Source organism: Quercus robur, chromosome 2, assembly GCF_932294415.1.
Source record: "Quercus robur chromosome 2, dhQueRobu3.1, whole genome shotgun sequence".
NCBI classification, from domain to species: Eukaryota; Viridiplantae; Streptophyta; class Magnoliopsida; order Fagales; family Fagaceae; genus Quercus; species Quercus robur.
Window position 1 is genome coordinate 69,732,614 of NC_065535.1, and position 20,210 is coordinate 69,752,823.

The window sequence follows — 20,210 nt, forward strand, 5'->3', positions numbered from 1 at the left end:
TTTTTTCACTTGTAATGGGAGACAAAGGCTACTGTTCATGTACTGTGCATGAACAATAGCCGAAAATTTTGACTTTTCATCCATTTTTACAAACTTTTGACAAACTTCACTTTTAGCCATTTTTTTCATTAAAAATGGGTTCAATGACACTATTCACACATTTAAAAAATATTTCGCTACAGTGTTTTCAGTTTCAGCAAAAATAAGATCAATCCAAACAGACCCATAATTGTGTTTCTTGATTTTTTATAATGGCTATATATTTGGATGTTCCAAATGAAAGAAAAGAACTAATGGTAATCGATAATTCTAAAGTCATCAACAAGTCGTTGTAGTATAGTGGTAAGTATTCCCGCCTGTCACGCGGGTGACCCGGGTTCGATCCCCGGCAACGGCGATATTTGTTTTCATTTTTTGTATCCGGACCGGGTCATTTTGACCCAAACCCATTTCTTGCCTAACAAAACTAGTCCAGCCCATTAATTAAAAAAGGTTCTTCTGCCAAAGTACAAGAATGAAGAACCCAACCCCCCTCGATTTTAAAACACACACATAAAAAAAAGTAGCTCAGGCATGTGTCAGTACTCAGTTGGAGGATGTTAATTTATGTCATTGCCGCTAAGAATTCTGTTCTACATTTTTAGATATTAATGGTTTCTGGTGCTTCAATTAAAAGTTGAATATCTTAGATAAGATCAAACCTACATTATTAACTTCTTTCTAGATTAAAGAACTGTTTTCCTTTTTCCTTTTCACATCAAACCTACCTTCTCATATGTCATAGTCACTTTCTTTACCTTTTGTTTTTGTTTTCTTTTTTCTTTTTTTTTAACACAAAACTAAGTTGAAGCTTAAATTACTCATTTACGTCGACTAATACAACACAAACAATGTATTATTTTTAAAGACAACTAAATTCGTTTTAAAAAAAGGACAATTAAATTTGATTCAGTCATATATTTGAATTTAATAAAAAAACTTAGGATTCGTTTGGATATCGCTTATTTTGCTGAAAACTGAAAACACTGTAGGAAAATAATTTTTAAATGTGTAAATAGTGCCGTGAAATCCATTTTTAATGAAAAAGTTATTGAAAAAAGAGGTTTGTAGGTCTCATAAACAGTGCACAGGACCCACTGGTGTGACACATTCCTGTGAAATATTTGTTGGTCAAAGAGGTAGTGGGTCCCGTGCACAGTGCACAGGACCCACTAACAGTATTGTGTCCCACGTGAAACACAGGTCCCAATAAAAAAATAAAGGAAAACACAAACACAACATGGAGAAACGCAATCCAAACGCATATTTAAGGTACAGCATTATTGACCATTAATTTTATATCAAGTTCTAAATCAATCAAGAATTAACAAGAACACGTTTTGGGAGTGTATGGTCATATTAATAAATCTGATACAATTCATTAGCACTAGAATGTTAACAGTCGTTACATAATCTGGAAGATTTCTTGCATACATGTAATAGGAGTGAAGGCCTTTGGACGGACCTTATTTTACAATGAAACAAGTCAAACAACATCTCAGCAACCCCAACTCCAGAACTCAGTGAAGGCTTCTTGACCATAACATCAGCTCCAACATAATTTCCTATGTCAACTTACTAAACTAACTAAGTTTGAGCAAATTTACTATTTTTTTTTTTGAAGTAAGATGTAGTATTTTTGCAATATCTGAGACTTTAGTTTATTGAACTTGACTAATAATTATTATATGGGATCAGTAGCAATGTCTAAAGCAACTGAAAAAACCTACAGAGTTGTCTTCTATGTTGGATGTTGGGGTTTCCCCTGAGTCATGTCTTGCAGCCATTAAGGAACTTGTACCAGGAGATTCTGGCGGAAACACAGTATTCTCTGAAGCATATATCCGAGGAGGGATAATGGGCTCTGGTGGTGAAATAGTAGACAGATAATGCAAGAGCATCTGTATAATTTGGCTGAAGTTTGGTCGAGTGTTTGGGTCCTCTCTCCAACATGAAGTCACAATCAAACCCAAATCCTCAGGGAGGTTTTCAGCATTGGGCCTCACATTCTGAAACAATAAATATTTGGATGATGTTAAAAGCTCCAAGAAATAAATGAGATTTAATCTAGCAATGGGACAATGTGAATCCTTGTGGCACACATTGCAAAATAAATTACCTGATGGCCTAATCATTGAGATTCATACAAAAACAAATAAGGATGTTAGACCCCTTTCTAGAATAAATTATGCTTATTGTACATTCCATTCCATTCAATGTAAAAGTTTGAAACTAATATATAGATATAAATTAGGACTACAAGAGCAATTTTAGAAAATCTTTGGTTGCAGGTTTTTCACAATGTTCTACTTTCAGCAATTTAGCCACGCAATCATTTATTATTTTTTCTGCTGAGTCACCACACAGCAGCTGCTGAATCTTTCTAAACCTACATGTGATCTTCACCAAGATGGTCTGGCTGCATTGTTCAAGTGCACTATCCTAAGAAAAATTTCAAGTCCATCTGATTGAATTTGATAATTTTCCATGGTAGTTTTTTAATGAGGTGTGTAAAATGTTGCCTATCAAACCTAACAAAACTGCTGGGGAGGGGTGTCAGCTAGTTCTCCTAAATTACTCAAAGTTTCCTGCACTATAGATTAAGTTGAAAAAGAAATGCTCCCAAATCTAGCATATTTTTTGTTACCTTTGACGTCTTATAGTCCTAGAAGAGATCATATGAGACTGTAAACGCCATTAAAGTTGCTATTTTAAAGTCCTACCCTAAGATCACACACATGCAAGAAATCATCCCATCTTAGATATATCATAAGACAAGATCAAAATATATAGCTACCTTAAAAGCGGCTGCATATGCTGCCTGTAGATTTGACATGCCTTCAAAAGGCAATTTATTGTGGATGAGCTCCCACAGCACAATTGCAAAGCTGTAGGCATCCACCTTGTGATTGTAATGCTTCTTTTCCCCATGCCTCAGCGTGACTGTGCTGTAAAGCTATCTCCAAATAGGGAAAGAATCATTAGTAAATACAAAACACCAATTGCCTGAACAATATAAACCTAAAACCTTCAAGCAATTGAGTACCTCTGGAGCCATCCAACGATATGTTCCTGTTTCAGCCGTCATCATCTCTGTTAATGACTCTTCTCTAGCTAAACCAAAATCTGCAAGTTTAACTGTTTTATGGTCTGCGGTCAAGATCAAATTCTCTGTCAAAAGAAAAGGAAACAAAGTCATCAAACTTTTGCTCAAACCTAGGTTCCTCAAGAAGTGGCTACACCTGACTTATGTGGATATCACTTTGGAGATAGTGCTCAAAATTACTTCAGCTAAGATGTTAGCTAGAATCTAAAATATAAGATATTCATCTTTTGAAACCATCTCATGTTCACCTTGTCTATAATGAGCAAAAGTTAAACTAGGAATGGCCAAACACTATTTGCTCATTTGTTATGATTATCAGATTTTGACATAAAACAAAAACAATAAGTCAAGAAACTACTATAAATTGAAATTGACAGAAGCAATGTGATCCTAAATCAACAGGTAGACAGTAGACCTTCTCTTAAGACAGCACGCCAGAGAAGCTAAGAGATGCAGTACAGGGACAGCCAAGGAAACATAAATCTGGGACAAACCAAAGCAATGCCATCAATGATGCTAAATCTAGTTCTACCACACAATGGAAAGCCTCCCATCAGATTTCAAAATCCAAATTAAATTCTGCAGCTACCTTCTGATGCTAATTGTAGGTATGCATTTTCATATGTCATTGGACATGCTCACAGTTAAAGTCAACCTATTTCTTCATGTACTCCCATGTCTGTAGCAGAACAGTTAATGCCACATGGATCTCCAAGAATAACATTGGCTTAACTACTTTAGAATTTTAGTGCAAACTTATACTAATTTGAAACCTACAGACATCAAAAGCATATTTGCGTTACTGTTTTGAAAGCCGGACCTCATGATGAGTACCGCTAAAATACTATCTTAAGCTTTCTTGTTTTCTGTGTTTTTTCTTCTTCTACCCACACCCCCCCTCCTCCCCCCCCCTTTTCCCCCTTTTTACAGCCACTCAAGTTGATTAGTCGACACCCAAAACTCAAGTTGTTTACTAAAATGTCAACGACCAGTCACCATACAGGATTTCATAATCATGATTGACAAGTATCCCAGGACTAAATACTCTTCTTCATATGTCAGTTACTTGCAAGAACAAAATTCAATTGCAATTATCAACCAACTGAAAAATGGAGATACAAATGGTATATGCAAGTAACACATTCACCGTGTTATGCAACACCGTTGTGAATCCTTCTAATAGAAGTTAGAATTGAACTACAAATGACTTAGTACAGACATGACACGCTTCCAGCTAATAAAATATTCTGTTCTTTTCTTTTGTGAGTTAACAACAACTGTACAAACAACAGAAACTCCAACCAAAACAGCAAAATAACTGTACCAGGTTTCAGATCCCGGTGAATGATCCCATGGGAGTGTAAGCATTCCATAGCGCGAGCAATATCAAGTGCAAACCCGACTGCCACATGCATATCCAAGCAGCTTGGCCGCAAATTCAACAAGTATCTACGCAACGTCCCACCCATTAGAAGTTCAGTTACTATCACCATAACAGGTTCCTTGCAAGCACCAATAAACTGGTAATACACAAGTAGACACAGTCGTGTCAGATATTGATTAAATGCTCACTTCAATGGTTTCTTCTAATCACTAACAATTCACTGATTATCCTTAAATTTCAGATCCTGATATAGATAGAATCATATGCTTAAAAAATTGAAATATCATTTCCTATATATGCTTATCAAACAACCTTCACTAGATTCTTGTGTTGGACTCTGGATAACATTGCAACCTCTCTGGCAAACCGCGCTTCTCTCTTGGCAATTTCTTCTGGGGTCTCTCCCCTATGAACAACTTTAATAGCAACAGTTTGATTTTTATATCTGAAAAAAAACAGAAATTCCAGCAAATTGAAGATTAAGACAACTGCACCATAACAATATACCACTGATTAAATTATCTAAAACAGTAAGCCAATAACTAAAGCCTCAGAAATATGAGATACAAGAATTCAGACCCCAAAAACGAAAAGAGAACCCAGGTTAACTTACTGCCCCTTGTAAACTTTGGCATGTGCACCCTCTCCAATCTCTGGCCCAACAAGAAGTTTCTTAGGATCAACCAGCCACTTTGCATCCAAACTGAACTCTCCCTCTGAGTAAATCCCATTACCAGATCCCATTTTCTTCTTCTTCTTCTTATTCTTCTTCTAAAACTCTCTCTCTCTCTCTAAAATAGGAACAGAACTAGCATAAACTGACTAACCAAAGTAGACCCTTTTGTGCATCACACAATTAAAGTACACCGAATAAAAGAGATGCTATAATAAAAACATAAAAAGAGAGAAGTAGAACTTAGTACAAAAGGACATGCTTGGTTCTGCACCAATGGCAGGTCACTAAGCACAGACCCGTCCCCAAGATCACGCTTGCAGATCCAAAAGAATTCAACATGTACTTTTGCTTGGGAGACAAAGAATAAAGCCCCACATGTTCTTCTATGGCACCCACCCACCCAACTAAAACTATTATTAAGGATTTTAAAACTGAACTAATAAAACCAAATAAACTCAAAGAACCCCAACAAGCTCTGTCTCAGAAACAGAGTAGATGAAGAAAAAAAAGTTGCTCTTAATGGCAGAGTAGTAGACAAAGAAAAGCCTTTAATGGAGGATTGGAGTTAAGCTAAGAACGAAACGCAAACAAAAACAAAAACAAAGGACCCAGATAGAAAATTTGGGCTGCACTTGAAATGGTGGTTGTGGGGTAGGATTTGTGATTGATATTATTATATTCTCCGCGTATTGTATTGTTGAATTTAAGTATTGAACTCTGTTTCTTGATCTATAATGATAAAGCCGCGGAAGGAGTTCTGTCTGTGTCAGAAACAGTGGACTTTTAATTTTAGTAAAAGATTATATAAATATAAACAAACATAAATGGGAGAGAGATTTTTTTTTTTTTTTTTTTTAAGGGGGAAATAGGAGAGAGATTGTGTGTGTAAAAGGAAATATAGATTACACCATATATATTATATAATTATGGATCGTGTTAATGAGTGCCTTTAGGCACTGATTAAGAATTCAATTAAAGAAAGTTTTGACATTACTTTTATGAGAAATGGAAAAAATTATCAAAATATTAATTGATTTTTTTTCTTTTCTTATAAAAACTTTTTTTAATTGGATTATTAACCAGTGCCCTAAGGACATTCGTTAGCATTTCTATATATATATATATATATATATATATGGTAACATCATATATCATCGTATTTTTACCCAAAAAGTAAAATATATCATCTATATTATGTATTATTTTATTATATAATAAAAGTTGGAGCTTATAAATCACGAATTTAACAAGTATATATCATAAAAAAATAAAAAAGTTAGCTCAATCAGAAAAATATTTTGTCATAAAACCTAAACCATAAATCAAGTGTCTTAACCTAATAATAAAAGTAATTATTCTGAAATAGACGTTTCTACTTTTTATTTATTTTTTATTTTTTATGTATTAATAGTTGGAGGTGGAAGTTTTGAACTTTTGATATTTTTGTTGAAAATATCATAATATGCAAATCAGTTGAGTTACAAAATTCTTGTTATCTTCTAGATTCGTTTGACTTAAAGAAACTTCTAAAAAAGACTTCTTATAAAACCTTTTATATATGTATATATATATATATATATATATATATAATGCATTCCAGAATCAAGTCCTCTATTGTCGAAACATTTTTTAATTAAAAAATATTCGTTGATTTATACTAAACATAATCCTAATCAATACTTATTGAATTAGTTTTGGGATTGTATAATATATGTACGGTGTTTATAATAATTTACGATAAAATTTAAATTCTAATGCATAACAATCAATTTTAAATTATTTATAATTTCTTCATTTTTATCCAATTCATTTCAATGCTTCTTACAAATAAGTTTTTTATTTCATAAAGGGTGCATTTACATCACTTTTTTTTAACGAGAATAACAGACGTGCTTATGTTTTGGCGAAGCTGGAGAAGAGATCACTAAGACCATCTAAAGATATAATGGCAATGTCCATTTTTTTTTACACCTACTTTTGTTAATGATTAAAAGGGACGTAGTTACTTTTAAAATCTAGGAAATTATTAAGTACTCTCGTATTATCATAAATGTGTACTCTCTTATTTCACATAAATAGTGAGCTATGAATTTAATTAGTGGGACCCACCATTCATGTAAGAGAAAGAAGTACGCATTTATAGTACTTTGAGAGTACAAAATAATTTTCCCTAAAAGCTGCCTTTACTATAATGTAAATGGTCTGTCAACTCTATCATATACAAATAAATGAATTGCTAGTTTATCCAAAATAAATAAATAAGAATTGAAAACAGCAAATTAAAGTTCATCTACCACATTTTCCTCAAAAAAAGTTCAGCTACCACATTAATACAGATTCTATCATAATAATGATCGATGAGGTCTAGATTTAGAAATAACTACATATCCGTTGAAAGGATTTCAAAGAATTCAAAATAAATAACTACATATCCGTTGAAACTTTTATTTATTTAAAAGGATTATTTATTTATTTATTTATAATTCAGCTGTGATAATAAATGGAAAATGGGATTTAAAAAAGAAGAAGAAAGGGGTATATGAATATCAGTTTTCTTTGTAAAAAAGATTAAGTAATAATATCACTGAACAACAAGGGTGTAGACTCTAGACTGATAAGAAATTTTTATTGTTTCCATTAGTTAAAATTATTGTTGCATTATACTAACTAGACTAGTAGTTACTCTTCTTAAAAAAAAAAAAAAAAAAAAAAAAAAAAAACTAGTAGTTATAAATTACTAGAGTACTAGCCTAAACAAGAAATTGAAATAAAAATAAAAATACCAGAGTATATCATGTACTATTTTAATACCAATTACAAAGCTATTATTGCACTCCCATTAGTTATACTCCTAAATAAGAAAGAAAAAATAAAAAGGTTGTATTAGAGTATATTATTATTTATGTCGCTAATTAATAGTGTGTTTGGATGGAGGGAACTATAAGAGATAGGATGGGAAGTGTTTGATTAATTTTGTTTGAATTTTTTTTAAAGGGAGGGTGAAGGAGGTTGGGCTGGTGTTTTACTCCTCCAATTTTTTTTTATAATTCAATAGTTACAACAATTTAGATGTTATGTTGTTTCTCAAAAAAAAATTTAGATGTTATGAGTGTGTTATGCATTTATGTCAATAACTAAGATATTATTGCAGCTTTATATTCATTTAGGTTACTCAAGCTAAATTGGTAAAATTTCTGATGGTTGAATAAGAGATCTGAGATTCAATTTTTGTCTACACCAAAAACCGATTGGTATCTTAATTTGATGATAAAGAAGACAAACATCACAAGCAGACGTCATAGATTGAAACTATATATATATATATATATATATAATTAGTATTTTCTTTTTAATAATTTGATAGTTACAATAATGAGGGAATGAAGATTTGAATCTTGATTTTTTTTTTAACAAAGAAACACGTGTTATTTCCAAAAGGAACTCTTACTCTTACTCTTTGTTGGGATAATGGCCATCCTTACTCTTTTTTATTCCCAAAAAAAAAAGGGGAGGTTACAGGGGGAGGTAACAAGGGTAAAAATGATCTAATTAGATTATTGTAAAGCAAGAGAGCCAAAGAGCACTAATCAATTGCATGTGGACATGGATTTTGGGCATGAAAACAAGCACTACTCAACACATTTGCAAGTATAATTGGGATTAGTTCATTTTCTTTTGTTTATTTTGCTTAAATAATAAATTTGATATAATTACAATTAATTTAAAAAAAATTGTATTCCATCATACCTTAAAATTTTGCCAAATGAAAATGATTATTAGATCATGTGTTACTTAGAAAATGATTATATAGTGCATCAATTAGAGATTTAGAAATACTGTAAGAAACATGGATTATTCCTTTCAGGCATTAGGTAAGGGAGAATGGCTCAATGATCTAACTTTATACCCTTGATTCTTTTGAAAGCAAAAGGTACTATTTTTTTTTTTTTTTGATTGGAAAAGCAAAAGATACTAGAATTTTGGAGTATTCATATGTCAAATCTCAATAATGCAGTTTTTAGCATTTTAGTCTTTAATCCTTTGATGAAATTGTTAAAGGCATATAATGTTGGATTAAGACAGATGAATGTGGCTACCAAAAGAACTAATCTGAGTTCACACGAGTGATGGGATATATGGTTGAATACATTGAAACTTGAAGGTAAAAAAAGTCTTTCCTTACAAGCCGAATTCTTCTGGTTTTTATAGCCTTTCAACTCAAGAAAATGGTGTAAGAAACTCTTTTAAGCAATGGCCCATGTAATAATCCATTAATAGATTATGCCAAAGAACTTTCTTCATTGCTTTGTTTGTATTTATCAAAGTGACTTTCAATTCCATTCTAAAAGAAAAAGTAGGTTCACTTTTGAAAATGGCAATCGAATACTTACGGCTGCCATTTTTACTATTGGGTGCTCACTTGCTGAGGCAATTATACCCTTTTCTCTTTTTCATAAATCATTTCCTTTTATTTTATTTTATTTGTTCCTTTGGTGCTGAGTATAAGCCATAGATCTTATTTGTTGCTAGAAGTTTATTTGCTGTCAAAGTATTTGCCGTCAAAATAAGCCATACATTCAGTTAGCTCAATTGATAAAATTTTTTATAATCAAATAAGAAATTTAGGGTTCGAAATCTTCGACTACATGAAAAATAAATTAATATCTTAACTTAATGATTAAAGTAATCATAATAATGAACATTGCAGATTGAAAATTTACCTCATATATAAAAAAGTATATGTCAACTCAAGGCCAAGCTAGGTTCTAGAAGACCATTTTTTTGACCTTATAATCTTTTGAGGTGGTAACTAGTATATAAGCAATCACTTTTACATAGAATGGTGCTATTTTTATTTATCCCAATAGATTGAAAAAAAAAGGTGGATTCTAGTTAGCTCAACTAGTAAAATATCTGATAATTGTACAAGAGATTTGGGGTTCAATTTTTACCTACACCAAAAACTTATTAGTGTCTTAGTCTGATCATCAAGATCGGACGCTATAAGTTGAAACTCTTTCTTAAAAAAAATAAATAAATAAATAATTGGAAAAAGAGATTAAATAACAAATTACATTATATAATTTTGACATATTTTCAATCTAATCATTTGAATTATATTTTTGTTCATTTGAATTATTTAATTTTAAAACGGTTTCAAATTAGTTACCTTGTATAATAGTAATACATCTAATCTTGTTGTTAATTTTAGTATTTTTCTTTTTCACTTTTTAAAACGATATCATTTTGATGAACTTAACGGTACGGATTGAATGGAAATAGACATTCTACAACCTACCTTGCAAATTAATCAAGATAGGAGTTAGGAAGTAATTTATATAATTAAAAAAGAAATTAGTGAATTAAGTAATGCCATTATACCTAAAGATTGGTAAATCATCACAATGGTGGATAATCTCAAGTTTGACTAATTAGCAACACCGACAGACAGGTTGAAATTAACTTTGAGTGTGTGTGTACTGTCAATTAGATAATTACTGTGGGACATGACGGTGCCATGTACTTGTGTAGCAATTCAATAATTGTGAGGTTTTCTATTTTTCTCATTTTATTAGGCTGAATCTGGTGTGTCTAGATTTTGGTGGCTCGAGGGATTTGAATAAATCCACATTCCACTGCATTAGCTCTATTATATTTAGATAAAAAAAAAATGGTAGATTAAAAAAAAAAAAAAAAAGAGTGACCGGGTATTAATTATTATATTTGTTTTGTTAGAAAGGGAAAAAAAAATTGTTTGTTTTCTTGTGGGTTTGGTAGACTATTTGGAATTGGACATTTTTCGTGAAGGTAGTCGGTGGGGTTGGCCTCCCTATTTGACTTTAATGCTAAGTTCCTAACAGCCATGAACATTACGTTTGTTAAGTATTGTTGATTTGAAGGTTAGAAGTCTACTTATTATAAGGATTACTTGGTATTATGATAATCTATTCTTATTATCAAGTTAAGATATCGATTAATTTTTAGTGTAAACGAAGTTTGAATTTCAAATTTCTTATTTGATAACAAGAGGCTTTAATAATTGAACTAATTAGAGCCCGTAAATTCATATTTTTTTAACTTATATTTTTTTAAATGTATAATTTTTTTTTAAAGAGTTCATTTTTAAATGATTGAGAAAATTAAACCACCAAATAGGCATTTAGTCTTGGACTTTCTTATTATTTGCAGTTTGCTATGACATAAACATTGACTTGTCCTTGAGTCAATGAATTCAAGCATTTGTGCCTTCCATTGGTTCTTGTATTAGAAAGGGGAGCTACATTGAGACTTCTAAATATAGCCTACTGGCTCTTGTTTATTTATGTCTTATTTTTATGTTTCCCCTACCCAATTTTGAGAAAAAATATTGTTGGATATTTATTACACAATATAATAGTGGCTGTGGATGCGTGTTACCGACATAGGGTCGTGACCTATAATGGTTGAGGTTTTGATATGACTTATGAGATAGGTGATGAGTTTGAAGTTTGATCTTTTATAGTCTTTTATTAGGGACAACGACTCTGCCTATACCTATATATTATATGATAGAGCACCTGTTGTCTCTCATTCCCCGTCTAAGCTTTTCAACCATTAATCAAGTGTGGTTGTAAAAACATAGTTTTGTTATAGCTTTTTATAATTATACAAAAAATAGAAAGTTATTAATTTGTCTTGGTGTGGGGTAACAAAAGTTTATCTTTGAAAATTTGTTTTCACTATTTGCCATTGATTTTTTTTTGGTTGAAATTATGTTAAAAAAAAAAAAAACTTTCATTAGAAATAATACCCACATTTTTTCTTTCTTTAAGAATTCCACCTAACAGATGAATCTTCAATCCATACATACTCATCATCAAAATATTGAACCAAAAGAAACTATTATTATTAAATGGGAAAAAGAAGCTAGTTTATCAACTGTCTTATTCCTATTCCTTATCAATCCATATCAGTTTATTTGTAATCCTTTTCCATGGAAGCTGAATTTGAGGAATTGTCTTATTTATTCAAGTACTTTCTAGGACCTAATTTTCTTCCATGACTTGTTGCTTTCGTAAATTACCTATTTGACACGCCATTGACTAGGGCGCATATTCCTCCAAAAATCCACAGTAGCTATTATTTTATAACATGCGCGAGTTGGGGTAAAATAAATCAATAGTTATTGGTGTGAAAATGACATTTACAATTTGATACTTTTACTTACAAAAATGGTGGTAGTTTCAAAAAAAAAAAAAATGGTGGTAGTTACGTGTGTGCGATCCCTATTCCCTAAGGTCAAAAAAAGTGTTCCCACAACAAACAAATCTGGGCACCTGTTTAGGTGTATTTTCAAAAACACTACTGCCTGAAACGTTTATGAGAGAGCAAGAACCAAAAAAACTTGTTAGCATCCGCACCTGGCATTGTAAATGCCATATGTAAGAGCATTCATATTCGTGAATGCTATTCTATCCTATTTTACCATCCAAAAAGTCACTTTTATCAATTATACAATACTCCCAGCATCCCAACTTTTATTTTCCTATTTTACTAATTAAAATAATATTTTTACACAATAAAATAATATATTTCACAATCATCATCATTTACAATACAAAACCACCATCACCACAAGCCCACCATTGAACTACACACACCTGACACCACCACCACCATCAGCAACCCATAATCTACCGTCAACACCACCAAAAAAAAAAAAAAAAAAAAAAAACCCAGACCATCAACACTACCCTCTCCGACCATCAACACCACAAAAAGAAAAAAAAGAAAAAAAAAAAGCAACCCACGGTCAAACCCATTAAAAAAAAATCACTATCGGAGCTCCGATTCAAACCTTTGTCAAACCCATCGGAGCCATCACCAGCAAACCCATTAAAAAAAAATGTTTGAACCCAGCAAAACCCATTCATTGGAGCCATCACTAGCAAACCCAGCCCGCCGATCCATGCCGAACCCAAACCCACAACCACATTGATCCATGTTGCTGCCATCAACCAGAGAGAGAGAACACAAGCCACATCACCGCCGTCAGCCAGGCCGATCTGCAATGGGAGTGGTGGCTTGTCGTGGTGTGGCGGCTATGGGTTTGGGTTTGAAAAGAGAAGGAAGAGAGCAGAGCGGCAGAGAAATAACGTGAGAGAGAGAGAGAGAGAGAGAGAACTAATTCGAAATAGTTTAATAAAAGTTAGAAGAGAGGGGGAATTAAATAATAATATTTATGTTTAGAATTGTGCTGTAGCACAGTTCCAAAATTTTTTGTAATACTTGGTATATAGCATTCTGGATGTTGGAGGTTTTTGAGGGAAAAATGCTAAATACCCTCTACATATGGCATTTACAATGCCAGGTGTGGATGCTTTAAAGGGTATTTAGCATTTTTCCCTCAAAAACCTTCAACATCTAGAATGCTATATACCAAATATTGCAAATTTTTTTGGAATTGTGCTATGTAGAATTGCACTCCAGCACAATTCTAAACATAAATATTATTATTTAATTCCCTCTCTCTCCTACTGAATTAGCTCTCTCTCTCTCTCTCTCTCTCTCTCTCGTTATTTCTCTGTAGCTTTGCTTTCTTCCTTTTCTCTTCAGACCCAAAACCTATAGCCACCACAACACGGCAAGCCACCACTTTTGTTGCAGATTGGCCTGGCTGACGGCGGCAATGTGGCTTGCGTTCTCTCTCTGGTAGACGACGGCAACATGGATCGGTGCGATTATGGGTTTGGGTTTGGCGTGGATCAGCAGGCTGGATTTGCTAGTGATGGCTCCGATGAATGGGTTTGTTGGGTTTTGAATGGGTTTTGTTGGGTTTAAACATATTTTTTGAATGTGTTTGCTGGTGATGGCTCCGATGGGTTTGACAAAGGTTTGAATTAGAGCTCCAATGACTCCAATAGTGATTTTTTTTGAATGGGTTTGACCGTGGGTTGCTGTTTTTTTTTTTTTTTTTGGGTGTTGACAGTAGATTATGGGTTGCTGGTGGTGGTGGTGTCAGGTGTGTGTAGTGTAGTGGTGGGCTTGTGGTGATGGTGGTTTTGTATTGTAAATAATGGTGATTGTGGGATATATTATTTTATTGTGTAAAAATATTATTTTAATGAGTAAAATAGGAAAAATAAAAGTTGGGATGCTGGGAGTATTGTAAAATTGTATTGTATAATTAATAAAGTGACTTTTTGGGATGGTAAAATGGGATAGAGTAGCATTCACGGATGTGAATGCTATTGAGAGGGGAAAAGTGCTTTATTGCACCAAAGTTTCATAAATGATAAAAACTACAAAAATGTATCTGACCTGAATAAAAATTTCATCTATAAACTTTGTTAAACTTGGCAACTGAGCTAATATATTACAGTTGGGCACCCTCATTTATATCCAGGATGGTGATAAAAGGGAAAAAATGAAAAATTCCCTTGGTGTCAGCGGCGCTTGTACAAACAAGGTTTTAGCTCAGGCCATTCAATTTCCTTCATCTCTGATTTTTGCTTATCCTACAACAAAATAAGATAAATAAAACACTGCTCCTTGTTTGTATGTGTGTTATTCAAGCCACAAAAGGCCATGTATGTACCTTTTTCTTGAAGTATAACAAAACAAACATCTTATTTGAGTAGTCCTGCAAATATACTTATCTGTTAGGACAAAGAATTGGTTTTTATCAGTCAGAAAAACATATGGGAGGAGAACATGAATAGACCTTTAACACAGAGGAATAGCCTAGGTCACAGACAGCTTTTGAGAACTTTTTTGGGTCTGCTCCTCCAGTATTTGGATCAAACCTGCTTTTTACTTCAGCTATCAAAAGCCAACCACTGTAAAGAGCCAGCACAAGTGAGATAACTAACTGAAAAAACGAATTACCTAATGTGAAAGTGTTTGACAAAATGGGGTGCAAACCATGGCTTAAGGACTCTGTGTGCTTCCTTAAGGTAATTTTGGTAGTTAGTTCCCATAAGCGAAAGGCAGAAAACAGCAACATCAATGACTGAAGAATCGAGGGGTGTCTGCCAATTAGCACAAATATTTCATTCAAAAGTGAGGGACTCTTTAAAATTGTTTATAAACATTCTGAAAACCTTTCAGTTCTAAATAATCCTCTTGAATTGAACCCTACTTCAAATTAAAGCACATACCTTGGACATGTCACAAGCAATTACTGAGGGATCATTTGAGACAAGATCAAAGGAGAATACTTTATTCTTCACATTTTTAGCAAGGCGTCCATCCCCTGATACAATGTAACAAAAGAACATATTAGCAAGCACTAGATACTTTGATTACACTCTAAATGTTCAGTAAATTTTCATAGCAACAGTTAGCATTAGAAAAAGAGTTCAATAACTCTCACCACAGCCAAAATCAGCTACAACCAAAGAAGGGTTGTGATTCTTTAGCCATTTCATGATTATATTAACCGGTTGTTCAGGCCAGTGAGACATTTGCTCCTGGTACCCTGTATGATACTGCCAGGTGAGTAAAACATAAGTTTAGATACATCTTCACGAGATAAAAGAATAAGTCATCCAAATGGTCTTTTACTCGGAATTTTTTTATGCTCAAGTATTTTGTGGAACAAACAAGACAATACAAAGGTAATATACAGGCTTTGTGAGAGATTTACAGATAAAGGATTAGAATGCATGTGTGATATTCTATGACCTTAGCCCTACAAGGAAAATGAATGGTCTTATACCAGCCATTGACCTCAAAACTTTGGGAACCCTTTCACTATTATAGGCAAGCAAATTATTACACTTAACATTTTGTTCTGCATCCAGATAGAAACTAAATTTCGAAGACTGAATCCAGATTCAATTTCGATACTCATTATCTTAGGGTGCGTTTGAATTGACTTCAAACTAATTCCGGAAATGATTTTCCGGAAAATTCGGTGTTTGGCTGTCACGGAAAACGTTATTTTCCGGAAAATCATTTCCGGTTGACCACGAATTTTCCGTTTGACCACGGAAAATGATTTCTGCCTTCATTTTCACTTCATTTCACTTCCGGAAAAAGAGAGAGAGAGAGAGAGAAGAGAGAGCCCAGATCAGAGAGAGAGAGGGACGATCGCGCCGACGAGCGGCGCGGTGCACGATCGCGATCGTCTCTCGTCGATCGACGAGCGCGCTCGTCTCTTGTCGATCGACGAGCGCGTTCGTCGATCTCGCCTTCGCGATCGTTCGCGCCGGCGAGATCGCGATCTCGCGAACGCGATCGCCTTCGCGCCGGCGGGTTTTCTGGATGTGTTCTGGGTTCTGTTTTCTGATTTGTGTTTTCCTTTCTTTTTTTCCAAACACTAGAAAATATTTTCCGGAAAATTTTTTGAAATGCAACCAAACACACAGAAATATTTTCCTTTTCCAGAAATTAGCATTTCCGGAAAATATGTATTTTCCGGAAAACGTTTTACGGCAACCAAACACAGCCTTAGAGTCATAGCTTCATCCAGATAGAATTTAAATTTCCAAGACCGAATATAGATTCAATTTGGATACTCATTATCTTAGAGTCATAGTTTCATCTAGATAGAATTTAAAGTCCAAGACCAAATCCAGATTCAATTTCAATGCTCATTATCTTAGAAGTCATAGCTTCTTTATCCAGATAAATTCCAAGACCAAATCTAGATTCAGTTTTGATGCTCATTATCTTAGACTCATAGGTTACACATTTGAGCTACAGCCTACATCTCTAATTGTTTAAGTAGAAACCATAATCTCCAATATGTATAATGCATTCACAAACACAAACCATACCCAAATTATAAAAGAGCAGTGCCTAAAGTCCAAGGAACAATTGTATTGTATCATATGACATTGAGAAAAATGCACGTGATGCTTAAAAGGGTCTGCAAATCAATTACTTTCCAATCCATAACATGAATCATATAAGCACAAAGACTACACTTTTGGACACAATTTGCAAACCAATAGTCTTAATTCTTTGCAAACATATCACCCATCAAAATCAATGATTCATTGAATGAAAAAAAAAAGATTTCGTTATTTGTTGGGTACAAAACTTACCATATCAAATAATGCAGGGTCATCTTTGAAATAGTCAAGTGCCTCTTTCCCACTGAGAAAAACACATACCACAAAATGAATATATATGAAAAAAAATCAAATGGGCTTTCAACAAAAATTGAAGTTAGTGAGTGTTAACACATACCCAAAAAAAATATACATGAAAAAATCAAATGGGCTTCAACAAAAATTGAAGTTTGTGAGTACTAACAAAATAAAAAAATAAAAAATTACCTGCAAGTGTAGAGCTTTTCGTTTATCATCCTGAAATGCCCTCCTGATAATCTCGCTCTCATCTTCAAAATTCCAAAAAAAAAAAAAAAAAAAAAACCCAAAACAATTAAAACAAAAAACATAAAAATTTGAGAAGTACTTTCAATTGAAAAAAAAAGGAAAAGAGAAGAAAGATTCATACTTTGTCAAGAAAGGTGGAGGATTTTGTGGGATGGGCAAGACCAGAAGAAGATTGGTTGGGTTCATGGGTTACTTTGCTTTTTTGATGTGAAGGGTTGTTGTTGTTCTGAGATTTGCGAGGTTTGTTCCTCTTTCGCTTTTTGCTCTGCGTTCTCTCCTCCTCCATTGCTTCGCAAGCTCAGTGACAGGGACAGACCCAGGATTTCAAGCTAGGGGGGCTGAAATATAAGAAATTATATTAATTATTTGTCTTTTTTATCTTTGTTACTCACCCACGCCCCAAACACACCCTTACTTAGCCACTACCAACATTATGAATTTTTTCGAGTGTTCTAAACTCACACTACCATACCTGATAATATCAAAATCACATTAAAAACATCCATATTTCAAAAGACAAAATTAACCAGCAAATGCAATACCCAAACTTGTTAAATCCTAAATGGACCTAATCCAAAAGCCAAGCAAACGACATTACAAAATCCATAAAACGAACTACTAACACACTTTTCCTAACTATAGGATTTTGTTTTCCTGAATCACTACCCTCTGTTTGTGCATGTTGCTAATCCTATTGTTGAAGTCAAACAAATAAACATTATTTTTTACAGCCCCTACTCTCTCCGCATATAATATAACTTTACTCACTCACAGCAAATATAATTTTCAGTCTCTGAGAGACAGACTCACAAACACAAACACAATCACAGATCAGTTATTCATATATTCAATTCACAACCATCCTCAGCAAAAAAAAAAAAAAAAACAAACAAACACCCACCACAATAACATATGCGCACAAACTATATGGTGTGGAGAAAGAGCATCAGAGAATATATGTATCATATCAGTATTAGGTTTTAAAAGAGATAATAATAAATACTTGAAATTGGAGGTTGGAGAGGCCGGCGGCGTGGTCGGTGGCTCAGTGGCCGGTGGTTGTGGTGGTGGTTGATGCTTGATTGTCCGTCCCTGCTCAGTGACGGGCTGGCCTAGGGCTCCTTTCTAACAGAAAACGAGAAAGGGGTGTTGTGTGTGTGTGTGTGTGTGTGTGTGTGTGTGTGTGTGTATGTGTTTTTATTCAATATACAATACAACAAATTTAGTTTTATTATGACCAATATACAATTTTTTTAGAAATTTATATTTTCAGCTTTTATTGTCCTAATTCTTTTTATCAATTTTAGTTATTAGGGTACGTTTGGTACATTGAATGAGAATTACGACATAAATTGTAATATTTATTATTAGGAATAAAATATGTTGTAATGTAATAACTAAATCCATTTATTAGTTTGGTTGTAAGTTATAACATTAAAATGGAACTTAACATTTATTTTAGGAAATATTTTACTTATACAATTATATCTCTTTAAAAATTGTTATTTTTAAATTTAAGAGAGATATGTGTTATTTTTATGATTTTTTATTTTTATAATTGTTAGATGTATATGAAAAGTTTGTTTATTTGGAAATATATTAAGTTTTGACATTATTACACTTACTAAGGAATAACTAATACAACATTTTAAAGAGGAATAATTATTCCTCATTTTGAAAAATAGCTATTCATAAGGAATGACTATTTCTTGTAATAAAAATATAACCAAACTAAAAAATAACTAAACCATAGGAATAATTATTACATTACAGTATCTATTACAGTCTACCAAACATGCTCTTAAGGTTTCTCAAAAAAAAAAAAAAAAAAATTTAGTTATTAAGGGTTCGCTTAGATACCGCTGTTGAGGGCCATTTGTGAGAATCCAGGTGGAAAGAAGGAAAACCCAATAACAAGGGCAACAAAGAATTGGCAAAGCAGACAGCAAAACCATTAGGCCTAAGCGGCAGGAATAATGGATCACAGGCCCAAGAAATAAAAAAATGGGCCTTGAAGCCCACTTGCCTCTTCAAGGCAAGTGTATGATATAGAAAAGTGAGAAAAGGTTGCCGCAGGCCCAAAGTAATGCAAACTAAGAAAGTAAGGGGTTTATGGTAGGCCCATGAACCCCAAGAATGAGAATAAGGTTATTGGGCCGGGAAAGCCCAATGAAGTTAATAAAAGCCCATAGGAATGCAGAATTAGCAAAAGGGCCAAGGAAGCCCAAAGAAAGCAAATGGGCCTAAGACGCCCAAGAGAAAGACAAAAGGGACACAAGAGCCCATAAGTAAGAAAAGAAACCAGTGGCCATACCAAGTCACTGGGAGAAAGAATAAACGGCTGGCCTAAAGAGGCCCAGCGGGATTAAATCATTACAGCAGGAATAACAGAAACAGATATGACAGGAAATGAGGTGGGCCAAAGAAATATAAGACCCATCATCGAATAAAGCCTAGCTCCTGAGAGGAGCAGGAAATCAAAAAGCAGCCACATAAAAGGTCAAAGAAAACGGACGGTAGGCAATGTAGGCAAGCCTTTAGACCACGACAGACGAATGGGCAGCATGCAGATTTTGGACACATATGGAAGGAAGGCACGCACAAGGCCCAGGCACGACCAGCCTGTACCCAGCCAATATAGAGTATGGTGAGGTCGGGTCAGAGATTCAGAGGGCATGG

At 33.7% G+C, this 20,210-nt stretch overlaps 2 protein-coding genes and 1 non-coding gene across 4 annotated transcripts; 1 reads left to right on the forward strand and 2 right to left on the reverse strand.

Moving 5' to 3' along the window:
• Nucleotides 1-325: 325 nt before the first annotated feature.
• Nucleotides 326-397, forward strand: TRNAD-GUC (transfer RNA aspartic acid (anticodon GUC)). The gene has a single exon. It is a non-coding gene; the product is annotated as a tRNA-Asp (tRNA).
• A 999-nt stretch (nucleotides 398-1,396) lies between these two features.
• LOC126714777 (serine/threonine-protein kinase STY13-like) lies at nucleotides 1,397-5,887 on the reverse strand. The gene is made up of 6 exons (XM_050415079.1): nucleotides 5,143-5,887; nucleotides 4,842-4,974; nucleotides 4,470-4,665; nucleotides 3,086-3,210; nucleotides 2,837-2,995; nucleotides 1,397-2,048 (listed from the first exon to the last, which is right to left on the reverse strand). Exons 1-6 carry the CDS (start codon nucleotides 5,271-5,273, stop codon nucleotides 1,734-1,736), a joined length of 1,059 nt encoding a protein of 352 aa, XP_050271036.1. The 5' UTR covers nucleotides 5,274-5,887; the 3' UTR covers nucleotides 1,397-1,733.
• Nucleotides 5,888-14,441: 8,554 nt separating this feature from the next.
• Nucleotides 14,442-18,708, reverse strand: LOC126714778 (ribosomal RNA-processing protein 8). Of its 2 annotated transcripts, none has more exons than XM_050415080.1 (10): nucleotides 18,535-18,708; nucleotides 17,653-17,869; nucleotides 17,472-17,533; nucleotides 17,238-17,289; nucleotides 15,560-15,674; nucleotides 15,345-15,439; nucleotides 15,073-15,215; nucleotides 14,909-14,990; nucleotides 14,783-14,827; nucleotides 14,442-14,702 (listed from the first exon to the last, which is right to left on the reverse strand). In XM_050415080.1, exons 2-10 carry the CDS (start codon nucleotides 17,815-17,817, stop codon nucleotides 14,631-14,633), a joined length of 831 nt encoding a protein of 276 aa, XP_050271037.1. In that variant the 5' UTR covers nucleotides 17,818-17,869; nucleotides 18,535-18,708; the 3' UTR covers nucleotides 14,442-14,630. The 2 variants fall into 2 exon arrangements, with proteins under 2 accessions (XP_050271037.1, XP_050271038.1); XM_050415081.1 differs by having other exon boundaries at nucleotides 14,909-15,023; nucleotides 15,109-15,215; nucleotides 18,535-18,707.
• Nucleotides 18,709-20,210: the final 1,502 nt, after the last annotated feature.